Genomic DNA, 13,341 nt, shown 5'->3' on the forward strand with positions numbered 1-13,341 from the left:
AGTACAGAAATGTTTGAAACTTCCACATCTTTTATCTCCTCAGAAAGGAGCATTTCCTTAGAGAAAGGGCTGTGTGACATTTAAGACCTTGACAGACCTCAGCGCTGAGGTTGTTTAAGCATAAAAGCAGTACGCACAAAGAGGAAACACTGCAGGATGTGTGATGGCAAACATTCAGCAAATTATAGACCACATAAATCAATCTCAGGGCATGACGATCATCAAAGGTCATATATTCTATTCTAATTTAATCTTCAGTATTCTATAAATCAATACCAGACCCACAAGACTGATCTGTAAGCTCAATAGTTATTGAACAATGTTTTTATTTTCAGAATAGTGTTCATGCAGAGTGATGTAATAACTTGCCCTGATTATACACCTTTGACCGGCAGCTCTGACTCCAACTACTCAAATAAGGTTGCACTAACCACAGACAGCTGCTTTCACCATTTATATCTATAGAGTGATAGACATTTAGATAGATATAAGTGAAACTCGTGGCACATGTGAAAAAAGACATTTTGTAACACTAATTATTGTGCATCTCCAAAATTTCACTGCCTGGGTAATGCTTACTCAGTTGCTACCTTCAACCACAGTAAAGATAAGGTGAAGAATGACTAAGAGACCAAAGGTGAGCCAAAAACACTTATGGCTGCTGCTTGGAAATTTTTCAGTTTTTAAAAATGAGACTCACTTTGTGGTCACGCTGCTTCTGTGCTGGACTTCACTGTGGTTGGGCCTCAAGCAGCTCCTCCACACAACACGTCAGGGAGAAAGGTGAGGCAAAGATAATGTGACACTCAAGGCTAATGGATGTTTTGCCCGACAACAGAATAATATGTGCCACAGTGTTTGGAATCATAAGCCCAATTATAGTTCACAGTTCTGCTATGGGAAACATTAATGCTAACGAGCCAGATGTTAACTTTGTTTAAAAACAGTCACATCAAAACTGGCATCTACAGTAATTGTTTTTATTTATTTTCATCAGAGTGAAAGAATAGATTATTTAGTGTTTTGATCTTGTGTTCTTTATGCTTTATTTCTATTTTATTAAATCTAAAGATACATAAAGCATATTCTAATCTTCATAAAGGCCTTCTTGTGCAAAAATAACATTAAAAATCTTGATACTGTGATTTTTAAATATGGTCTTTTAAAGTAATTCCATTTAAGTAATTAAATTATTAGTTATTATGTATCAGGCATTTCATTTATTCAATTAGACAAAAACATTTCCATATGATTATATCTACCTAATTTGATGTGTATCACTTGCATCATTTGGGGGGGTGGGGGGGTGGGGGGCAATTGTTTTGGTCGTATCCATTCATTTCACAGCACTGTGCAGGTGTTTGCAGTCTTGCCAAAATGTTATTTTTTAAATTTTTTTTTTTGTCATCTAGCCAGAATAAGCATCTGACACAGAAAATAACAGCTTTGTTCTCCCTCTCTGTATGAAACATGTGATGACGACCTCCCACCAGAATGTAAAGTGGATCTTGTTTCTCTTTAAATGCTTGAGGATGAATCACTAGAAAAAAAAAGGGAGGAAGGGTTTCAGGGGCCTGTGCTATTGATTCAATTTCTATAACCACAAATACTTTAAAGAATAATAAGCCTATGCTTCAAGTCCCCATACCCTTTCAAGGTTTGAAATAGCCATGTCGTTACCTACAAATCACAGTTCTCCGCAAAGCTGCCCTCTGTGGAGCAAAATGTCCGTGACCACAGGGGACAAAAAAAAAAAAAAACAGAGAGCAACAGACACGAGCAAGCCCCTGAAAAATGTAATGGTTTTTGTTGAGGATTTAGCCAGTGGTATGGCAGTGTGCGGGTATCATTCATGTTCCAGACACAGCAGATCCTCTAGGGAGATGGTGAATATTAAAGGGCTTTGCAGGAGCCTTCCTCATGAAAGCTCTTGACAAGAGATTTGTTTATGACCTTCAAGAAAGGAAGAGGAAGTCAATGATAGCTCTACACTGCCTCTTTTGCATCTCAAGGCAGTCGCAGCTACAGAAAAATAAAAGGCAACTGCAGTTGCAGTTTCAAGTATGTGTCGTTGTCATCAGAACTGTGTGGCTGTTCTGCTACTATTCATCACATGCAGGGTATAGGCAACATGTCTTAGGCCAACATTTTAGGAATTATAAAAAGGTGCGTATGTGAGAGCCAAAAAAACTTCAGACAGAAATTCTCAAACTGACGCTCAAATTCATTCATTAAACTACTGCTGACCAGGGATCACTCACTTTCCAATGTAATGTCCAAAATAGCTGTGAACCATCTCAAAGCTGTCACCTTAACAGGATTACAATAAATGTAAGGTATTCTTTGAACTTCCAGATGAAACAGAAATTACATTTACACCCATCGGACATAACATTATGACCACTGACAGGTGAAGTGAATAACACTGATTATTGCTTCATCATGGCACCTGTTAGTAGGTGGGATATATTATGGAGTAAGTGAACATTTTGTCCTTAAAGTTGATGTGTTAGAAGCAGGAAAAATGGGCAAGCATAAGGATTTGAGCAAGTTTGACAAGGGCCGCACCTCCAGAACTTCAGCTCTTGTTCCCAGTCTGCAGTGGTCAGTATCTATCAAAAGCGGTCCAATGAAGGAACAGTGGTGAACCAGGGACAGGGTCATGGGCAGTCAAGGCTCACTGATGCACATGGGGAGCAAAGGCTGACCCATGTGGTCCAATCTAACAGAGGAGCTACTGCAGGTCAAACTGCCAAAAAAGTTAATGCTGGTTCTGATGTCAGAATACACAGTGCATCACAGTTTGTCGCATATGGGGCTGCATATCCGCATACCATCCAGGGTGTCCATGCTGTCCACCACCTAAAGTGCCAACAATGGGCATGTGAGCATCAGAACTAGACTACGGAGCAATGGAAGAAGGTGGCCTGGCCTGATGAATCACATTTCTTTTACATCATGTGGATGTGCATTGCTTACCTGGGGACTACCTGACACCAGGATGTACTATGGGAAGAAGGCAAGCCGGCACAGGCAGTGATACTTTGGGCAATGTTCTGCTGGGAAACTTGGGGTCCTGACATCCATTTGGATGTTACATTGACACTTACTACCTACCTAAGCGTTGTTGCAGACTATGTACACCCTTTCATGGAAATGGCATTCCCTGATGGGTGAGGAGATGTTGACTTGGCCTCCAAATTCCCCAGATCTCAATCCAATTGAACATCTGTGGGATGCGCTGGACAAGCAAGTCTGAACCGTGGAGAGCCCACCTCGCAACTTACAGGACTTAAATGGTAAATGGACTAGTTCTTATATAGCGCTTTTATACTCAGTATGAGCACTCAAAGCGCTTATACAACCTGTTTGCATTCACCCATGCACTCCCATTCATACAAGCACTTCCATTTTTACGAAGCTAAGTGCTTTTTTAATTAACTAACATTCACACGCATACATACTCCGACAGAACGGTCGGAGGGCAACTTGGGGTTAAGTATCTTGCCCAAGGATACATTGGCATGTAGCCTGGAGTAGCCAGGATTCGAACCGCTGACCTTCCGATCAGTAGGTGACCTGCTCTACCTACTGAGCTACAGCCACCCCAATAAAGGATCTGTTGTTAACATCTTGGTGCCAGATACCACAGCACACCTTCAGGGGTCTAGTGGAGTCCATGCCTCAATCGGTCAGAACTGTTTTGGTAGCAATATTAGCCATTTGGTCATAAAGCTATGCTTGATCGGTTTATATGTTTTCAAGTAGGCCTGGAAGCCTGCTTTAAAAATACAGAAAAAAAATTACTTTTTTAATATACACCCTTTAAGAAATAAATTTTAACAAAGGGCTTGGTGTTGTCTAGGAAATAAGTTAAAGATAATTGCTGGAGAGATCGGGCAGCAGAATGCCTCAAACTGTCATATTTAAGCAAAATATAAACAATGCGGTTGCCTCTGACACGCTTTGTCTCTAACCAGCTGCCCCTGCCTCTGTGCCAATTACTGTAAAAGCAATATGTGAGAAATCCACCACTATGCTCCTTACATACAAGAAGTGTTCCTTTAAAAAAAGAGCATCCTCACAGGCACATCACAGTCTGCAGACACGCACCTCAAAAATCAAAATATGAAGACTGAACGCAGCAACAGTGTAAGTTCAGAAGTTTAAGGTAAGTTCCCACCTCCATATCTGAGCAACAGGCACTTCTATCACTTAATAAAATAATTCTATAGCATTTTACATGCTAGATTGTAGCGTAAGGGACACTCAGAAAAGGGCTTGCCTGTCCATCATTTGAAGACAGTGCAGAGCATCAATCATCATCCAAACCATTTACTTACACTCAACTGACACTGAGAAACACAGATTTGCACAATTTTATATACAAAATAACTTCAAAATACTTTCTCGGATCTTGCATGGTTGACAGAGTAAAGGTCTGAAAGAGTTCCTGTGTTTACAACAGCAGAAGGCCTGAAGAAGATAACATGGAAGGAGACAAATAGTGAGCCAATTCACAGATATTGTGGTTGTTGTTGGTCTAGCACCGGAACATTTTTTACTTGGGTGTGCTCATACTTTTTGTACATCAGTAGTACTCGTGTATGTAATTGTACTGTTGTCTGCTCATTCTGTTTTTGTTTGTACATGTATACAACTAGAAAATAACCACTAATGTGAAGATTTTGTTTAAAAAAATAAGTAATAGCACAACAAATTATGAAGCTACATGAAAACAACTGGGATATAGAAAAATAGCTGATTGAAGCAGACACACAAAACATATTTATAGTGTTTTGCAAACTACACAAACTATTTACAGTGACTGAGCCGAAGCTCCTAAAGTGTGTCAGGAGAGGGTCAGGTCTTCCACCGGTCTGTCTGTAGAAGGAGAAACTGTGTTTCTCAAACACCTAAACCTACAGTAGCCTGTTCCTGAAGGTTGTGGGATCCTGTGGCTGTTTGCGTCCAAAAAAAAATTAGTTTACTCCTGCTGGTTTTACACCCTACCTTTAATGATCCTCTTTGTATGGCAGGTGGGCCACAGCCCAGACTTTAACAAGCCGGTTAAAGTGCAGCCTGAACACTGAATCATTCCAGTTTAGGGATGTGGTGCTTTTCATCTCCCAGTCTTGTCTTTGACTCTGGAGACTTTTGTACGTGAACTGGAGCAACTTTTATTAAAGCTACATTTAAGTAATCTGATGATGTGTGACTATGACACCACTGCTTGTGTTTAAAGGAGACCTATTGTGCTAATTTCTAGCTCTATATTTTTATTCTTGGACTCTACTAGAGTAACTTTGCATGACTCACCCTTTAAAATAATCATTAGTTATCTTGTACTGGACCTTGGTGCAGCCCCTCAGTTTACCCTCTGTTTGAAAGAAGCCTTCACCCTCTGACCAACTTCCTTTAGACTGACTGCTCTTATAAATGGAAGGTTTGAACAAGATGGGTCTATTAGGGATATCTGCACTCACTGACATAATACAGAGGGAAGAGTAGGGAAAATTGTCTAAAATCAAGCATTACGAGCAGTCTGAATCTCACACGGTTTGCTCAAAGGCACAAACCCTGAACTCACTGTTTGAAAGTTTGGCCATGTTTTAATTTGAGCATCCACCAATTAAACAGTATATATGCAGGCCTATCTCTCTCTGAAAATATGTCTTTGGGTTGTGACTATGCATCTAAGCAGACTGTTAAGTTAAGGCATATAGTTAAGGCAATGAGTCTATCTACTTTAATCATTTTACTCTTATTTCTGGCAGTTGATTAAGAAATTAAGGTCTGAGTTAATGTAAGCCATTTAAAAAAATAGTTTATATATTTTTATTATACTGTTATTTCCCTTTGCTGGGCACTGAAATAGTCTGGGATGCAGTAAAAACCCAGTATATGTCACTGAAATAAAAGGAAAGGCATAATAGGTCTCCTTTAAATGTTCCATGTGAGACATCCCAGACTATGCTTTCCCCTCTCTAAAACAAAGCAAAGCACAGCTTAACCTTGGTCCTCAGACACAGTAGCTTTTCCAGTGATCGGTTAAAAAGATTCTAGTAAACTTACTGGTAAAAAAACAACTTATTCAAATAAAATGATCTACAGTTTTGCACAAGGCAGAAGTTCAACCCAAATACAATTAGTGCCAATTTTAAATAATCTATTTTTTGCCAGACAGAAGCTAGTTTTACTGACCAATCAATAAAGTCCATGAAGTCAATAAAGACTAATGTCCACAGCCATACAACCTATTACACGTTCCTGATCCATCTTCATTTGCAGTAAATGTGAGGAAGAAAGTCTTTCTTTGGAAATTAGTCAAGCCCTTCAACAGTTTAACCACACTTGAGGTCCCAAATAAGGACGTCTCGGCAAGGAAATCGAGATACAGAAGGCCTCTTGTCTTTCCCAGTGTAAAACAACAGGCAGTACAAAAATAAGTGCAGTTTCTTTTCTATTTGTAGCAAGGCAATCAAAAACAAAACTACAAGCTTTCAGGCTCAAACCATGCGCTGCACACAACTCCAACCATCCCATAAGCACGATAGTCCATAAAAAGAAAATGCTGTTATAAAAAACATCATTTGCATTTTTCTTAGCACACGGTTTCTGAGTTTCATGGCGTCTAATCATTGCCTTATAGCTTTGGAATGGGCTTTATAAGTGTCATTTTAGTCCATAAAAGTTATTGGATAATTTTAGAGTTCTCAAATCTCCATATTTGTGTGAAACCCACTCAAGCTTGTCTGACCAAAAGGGTTAGGCACACGTGTGCGCACACACACACACACAGAAACAGACACACACACACACAGAACACAGATACAGTAGAATAATGGCTGAAGAGAGTTTGTTCAGGCATTCTGATTTTTCCTCTTGCTCTGCTCCCAGAGCAAAAAATAACTAGACTATGCAGTTTCTGGAGAAATGACGGCGGGATTGTTGCTATTGCCGTGCTTGATCTGTGGCTTGCTGCTAAAAGTTGGAGGTAAATAGGTTGGCCAAAAAAGCTGAGATAGCAGTTGATACCTAGGACACATTTATTTTGAAATGAATGCACCTTAAATCATGCTGATAAATTTCTGTAACTGAGGGCTTATACTTTAAAATGAAATATTTCTGCGCATTGCGTTCACTGTCTAAAATTAACAAAAATAACTTTAAACTGGTTGAAATGCGTCTAAGTCCATTTCAAGCAGGTCCTATTTAACCATTTGTCTGGGACAGAAACAAGCATTTGTCAGGAGGTAGGGCAGGTTGTTCACTCATCAGAAGATCAGTGGTTTGATCCCTGGCTCCTCCAGTCTGCATGTTGAAGTATCCTTGCACAAGATACTGAACCCCAAGTTGCTCCCGATGCATCCATCAGTGTGTGGATGTGAATGCTAGGCATAGCACTTAAAAGCATAGAATGAAAGCACTGCATGAGATTGGCTTGTAGCAAAAAACGATGATGAGTGCTCATTTACAGTAGAAAACCACTATATTGTATAAGTACCAGTCCATTTATAATTTGATATAAAGAAACACGATAAGTATAGGAGCTTTTTCCACTTGTAGCAGGTAATGTTACAATGATAATGGCATTCAATGTGACTAGCTGAATGACATTATTATTGCAGCCAACACTTTAAACTTCTCTGAAATTGGCTTGGCACTCCTCTGACAAAATGGCTTATAAAATCCTAACCGTAAATCCTCCATCCCTCTTTTTCCATCAGCTACCACATTAATATGTGAATGGGGCTTCCAGGGTGCATGTCAGGTGACTGTCAGCGCTTTCAGAAAAACACAGTCTACATGAACGCTCCACTCTGACGCCGCTGTTATAGCTAGTGCTAACTGAAAAAACTTCACTCACCACTGCGTTCCTCAAAGTGGACTTTACGGTGAAGCCTTCGGCGTTTAACTCCATCTTCTTCTTCTTCGACATTCCCACAGGTCTTATCTTCCAAACTGGTAGAAGTTCGAATTATTGAAGGGCAATTTTGCTCGAATTACTGATTATTTACGCGGCTCTAAAAACTTGACGCCTGTTGCGTTCTGTAGTGGTTGCTATCCAACTTCTGAGACGCTTAGATCCGGTTGCTGTGGAGACGTGTGCGCCTCCTTGTTACCATAGAAACTCTCGGGCGCTGCTGAAAATATGCAGATCAAAGTGTCGTGGTTAATCAGTACAGGGTGCCTGAATATTCACAATGAGCATTAAATCGATTGTACTTTTTTTCCTTTCTTATTAGAAGGTTGTCATACAGTGTATCACAAAAGTGAGTACAGCTTATATAACACTGTGAATTTATTCTTCCCTCAAAATAACTCAATATACAGCCATTAATGTCTAAATAAGCAGCAACAAAAGTGAGTACACCCCTAAGAGCCTACACCCGTAAATGTCCAAATTGAGCACTGCTTGTCACTTCCCCTCCAAAATGTCATGTGACTCGTTAGTGTTACCAGGTCTCAGGTGTGCACAGGGAGCAGGTGTGTTCAGTTTTGTAGTACAGCTCTCACACTCTCTCATACTGGTCACTGAAAGTTCCAACATGGCACCTCATGGCAAAGAACTCTGAGGATCTTAAAAGACGAATTGTTGCTCTACATGAAGATTGTTATATAAGCTGCACACAGACTACTTTTCACTGTGTCAAAGTGTCATTTTGTCAGTGTTGTCCCATGAAAAGATATACTTAAATATATGCAGACATGTGAGGGGTGTACTCACTTTTGTGATACACTGTATATCGAGGTATAATGATAGCACTATTACAACAAAACAGAAAATTAAGCTACTTGATCTTACTTGAAACGCAAAAATATTAACTGTTCTTCAACAAGGGTGGAGATGGGACAAGAATATGGCAGGATCTCCTACAGTGCTAATCCTCGCGAGCCTCACCCACTCCACCTCATCCCTACTGATGCAGGGAGGTGTAGCTTTACCTCATTTCTTTTAAAATCAACAGCCAGCTCCTCAGTTTTGCTCATGACGAGCTGTAGGTTCATCAAAGATCTTTGATTTCCTTTTGATGAACTTGCATCTCTGTTCCTAGTTAGTGGGGAAATCAGCAGTCTTCAGTGTAAAGGGATAATGCACATTAAACATATAACGAATCGGTCCCACAACCAGCCAAAAGATCTGCAATATTACTGATGTCAGTGGGTCAAATTGGTGCTCCCATTGCTTCTTTTTAAACTACTCTGCTGCAAACATTAAAAGGCTGACCTACCCTCGAACAGGATGACCTGTCTTTTCTGTGCTCCTGCCACAACTCCCAGGCCACTTCAATCTTAGACACGCTGGATCGATACCACCCTCAGCTCATCATGCAGTGGACACTCATCCAGAAGTAAATACTTAATGATGCTCTTTGTCTGGCAGGTAGACCAAAGCCCTGACTCTCAATAAGCTGGTTAGAGAGCGGCCCGAGCACTGAATCATTCCAATTTAGGGATGTGGCACTTTTAATCTTCCAATATCGTTCTTGCTTCTGGAGACTTTCTTGGGTGAACTTGTGCAACTGTTATTAATCTTCAGTGCACAGGCAATTTCTCTAAAAGCCCCTATTTGTTTTTTATGGCTCCATTGAGAGAGGAGAGTATAGCAGCAGGGAGGGAGACTGTAAACAAGGTATGCAGGGTAGGCAAGTTATGTCCCTGTCAGCATTCAATGCTGGTCTCTCCTTCTTACTCTCTCCCCTCTCTTTCTCGCTTCCCCTCAGAGGATTAAAAAGAGGAAGAGGGGAGTTTTCAGAAAGCAAACTGAGCAAACTGGAGCGTCAGCATGAATTCAGCTGGACTGAGAAATGATTGTTCAAACAGCCCTGGCTGCGCTATCTCACTCCTCTGAGTGTGCAGAGAGGAGTGCAGCTGGACTTTTTTTTTTTTTTTAATTGTTGAAAAAGATATTTCAAAAATGGAGTGTGAAATATGAAAAATGTTGTTAGTTCATCTTGGCACATGTATGTAATTGTGTATCTGGACCCTGGGCTAATAGTGTGGATCAGTACATGGGTCAGGTTAATATCTCGGGTTCTTACACTCTGTTCAAGGACACACACACACACACATGCATTGAATGCCTTGACGTTGACTGACACAGAGAAAATACATTTGCATTTCTTTTTTACACTAATGATGTATTGTGGATAACCATATGGTCTGGCTGGTAGCAAAAGAATGAGGGAGACACAGTATTGAAAAGGGACTGCAATACACTCTGCTTTGATGAGTATGTTTTTATTTTTTTTCATGCATCTACACGGTCTCATCATCATGGTGTCCCTGGTTTGATCTCCAGCTCATTTTCAGGGCCACCTTCAGGCTTGGCAACCATTGTCCACTGTGTGGGAAAATGGCAATTATGATATCATTAGAGAAGAAACTGGCACCTACAAAGCACAGGACCCAGAGGGGGCCAGCAGAGGAATCTCAGTAGTAAAAAAGAATAGCAGAGACTTTGCTGCAGTGTCAGTTGCCCCCCAATTACCATGAAACAAGACAAACAGCCATTAGAGTAGGCCATTAGGCAGTAGGGAGATCAGCCAGGGGCTTGTTGGGGTATAACACTTCATCAGGTTGTGAAAGTCAAACAAAGCATACAAGGTATGTGGCTGTGATAAATGCCATCCACCGCAGCAGTGAATCTGTATAGTTGCATGTTCCATTTCCTACTGTGTTACATTTTTTATGACTATTAACTAGACCTAAAAAATACCACCCAAGTTATATTTATGTCCTATGGAAACACTATAGAAGAAATATATTAAGCATTAAGACCTAAAAAAAACATGAGGTTCAATAGAACTGCACTATTTTAATGGCACTCTTAAATCCAATAGATAATTTAGTCCTCCCAGCAGGAATATTATTAAAATATTGCAGTGATTTGTGTCCTGATCTCTGCCACGTCCTTACTTTTTTTTCTTCTCTCATGCTTCCAGTGTTTTTATCTTGGTTACCTGCATGGCCCTGTCTGTTTCGCTCCAATAAATGTGTGGGGACTCCGTGTGTGTGTGTGTGTGTGTGTGTGTGTGTGTGTGTGTGTGTGTGTGTGTGTGTGTGTGTGTGTGTGTGTGTGTGTGTGTGTGTGGTAAGGACATGGCAGAGACCAGGACACAAATCACTGCAATATTTTAATAATGTTCCTTCTGGGAGGACTAAATTATCTATTGGACTTAAGAGTGCTATAACTGATAACTTCTTTGGCAGAACAGTGTCCTAATGGCTACTAAAACCTCAGTCTGAAGCCAGGTGCTTCTGTTTGGAGTTTGCATGATGCCAAGTGGGCAAGTCCGTTACCTGGTTTCTCCCAATGTGGAGGGCTGCTATGTTTGCTCGCCACGTGCCCAGTGCATGCTGGAACAGGCTCCAACCCATGACCCTGACCTTGAAAAAGTTAGAATATGAAATAGTAGGAGTGACTCGATTAGCAAGTCATTCTCACACTCCAGAGGACTTTTTTTTTTTTTTTACCATATGTAGAGAAATCATTTAGATAATGTAATGTGTTCTTCTGGATATAAGGCTTCGCAATAAATTTGCTTATGCATTAAACCCATTTTGAGGGGTAGGGATGAACAAAATTCATTCGACTGAAAATAGCTGAACATAAATTGGTTTCATTTCTTGAAAATAAAAAAATCTTCAGGGACTCTTTAGCTAATCTATGTTCTGTCTGGAGTGCCTTCAGTGTAATACAAAACTGTCACTGCACCAGGGGAGGAGGTGTACTGTTTTTGTACAATGTGAGAAAAGCAGATTTGACCAGCATTGACTGTTACTAGTACTAGTACTTGCTGTGCTTCCTGATGAATATTTTTCCTTTAGTTCTGCATGGAGAAAAATACAGATCATTTTCATTACTCATAAAATAGGGTCTTAAACTGAATCACAATTACAAACACAATCTGACAAAACAAATGACACAGAATTAGTTGTAGTTTTCATGTTTTTATTGAAAACACAGAGTAATCACACAGTGCAGGCTGGAAAAAGTAACCTCTATGCTAATGACTCTTCTAATGGCTGCTTAGAGTCATATGTTGCAATTAGGAGATTGGGAGTGTTGGTGGTAGCAGTGCCCCTCCCTCTGACTAATGGCATACAAAATATGGTTATTGAAGTCTGCTTTTAATAAAGACTGGTTGGGGTGAACAACCAGTCTTTCACAGGATCTTATAAGATGTGTTATACAGATGCACAAAGATGGAAATGATGACATAAAGCATTTCCAAAGCCATTTCTATTCATCAATACACAATATGACAAAATAACTCTAAATGGAGGCACTTCAGGATGTTATTACTCTCCCTAAGAGCTGGTGTCCTGCAAAGACCATGCCAAGACCACAATGTGCAGTCCTGAAAGAGGTGAAAAATAACCCAGTGGCAAAAGAAGAAAACATCTTCAGCTCACACAGAGTTGCTAAAATCTGTGTTCATGTGCCTGATATAAGAAAAGCACAGAATAAAAATGATGTTAATGGAAGGACACCTCAAAGGAAACCAGTGTTCTCCATTTCTTCAGACAGATGATGGAAAAAAATGAACTTTTTGATAAAAAGAAATACACAACAGAACAGAGTCCATGACCTCAGGCTGAGGAGAGGCCAGGCAATGAATACGACAATGACCCAAAGAGCAAAATCAAGATAACAACAGATTGATGGAAAAAGAAGAAGTTCATGTTTAAGGAATGGCCAATTCAGAGTTGTGACCTTAACTAACTTTTGAAGAGGTCTGTTAACTTGAATCACCCTGTAAATATTGATGAACTGAAGCAGTTTTGTTGGGATGGATGATCTGAAATGTTTCGTTGCTGGTCTAACAAGCAGCTACAGGAAACAACCAATGGATGCAGCTTTTTTATCACCCAGCCCTGTGAATGTTTGGCCTGTTCAGTAAAGACATTTAAAAGCCCATGTGCGTTTGCGTGTCATTAGTTTAGTCCGATTGTGTTTGTCTATAATTGTGAGTTATGAAGACCAGACCACATTTTTTTTGAGACTTTTTCTTGAAACATTAGCTTCAGATGCCCCTCTAGTAAGGTGTTGCTACTGCACAAACTCCTACTGTGATCACACAACAACAATTACAAATAATTAATAAATAATGAAATAAATGCACCAACCATATCCTTTAATGGAGAAGCTTTGGAACACAAAGTTTGGAGAAGAGATGGATTACTGGTATAAAGCCCCTTTTGTTCTGATCTCTTGAAAATGCCTCTGTGAAAGCTGTCATCAAATACTGTCATAAAACTGCAAATGTCAGAAATACCCTAAACACAGCACTGCCAGCTTTGTTTTTGTACCAAACAATAGCAGTTTGGGTA

At 40.0% G+C, this 13,341-nt stretch overlaps 1 protein-coding gene across 1 annotated transcript in view; it reads right to left on the reverse strand.

Moving 5' to 3' along the window:
* Window positions 1–8,094, reverse strand: part of pacrg (PARK2 co-regulated) — a 148,391-nt gene extending 140,297 nt beyond the window's left edge. Inside the window, exon 1 of the mRNA XM_030719370.1 lies at window positions 7,871–8,094. Coding sequence (XP_030575230.1) covers window positions 7,871–7,942 — 72 coding nt within the window. The 5' untranslated portion in view covers window positions 7,943–8,094. The remainder of the gene's footprint in view (window positions 1–7,870) is intronic.
* Window positions 8,095–13,341: the final 5,247 nt, after the last annotated feature.

The sequence above is a fragment of the Archocentrus centrarchus genome, chromosome 22 (assembly GCF_007364275.1).
Source record: "Archocentrus centrarchus isolate MPI-CPG fArcCen1 chromosome 22, fArcCen1, whole genome shotgun sequence".
Taxonomy (NCBI): Eukaryota; Metazoa; Chordata; class Actinopteri; order Cichliformes; family Cichlidae; genus Archocentrus; species Archocentrus centrarchus.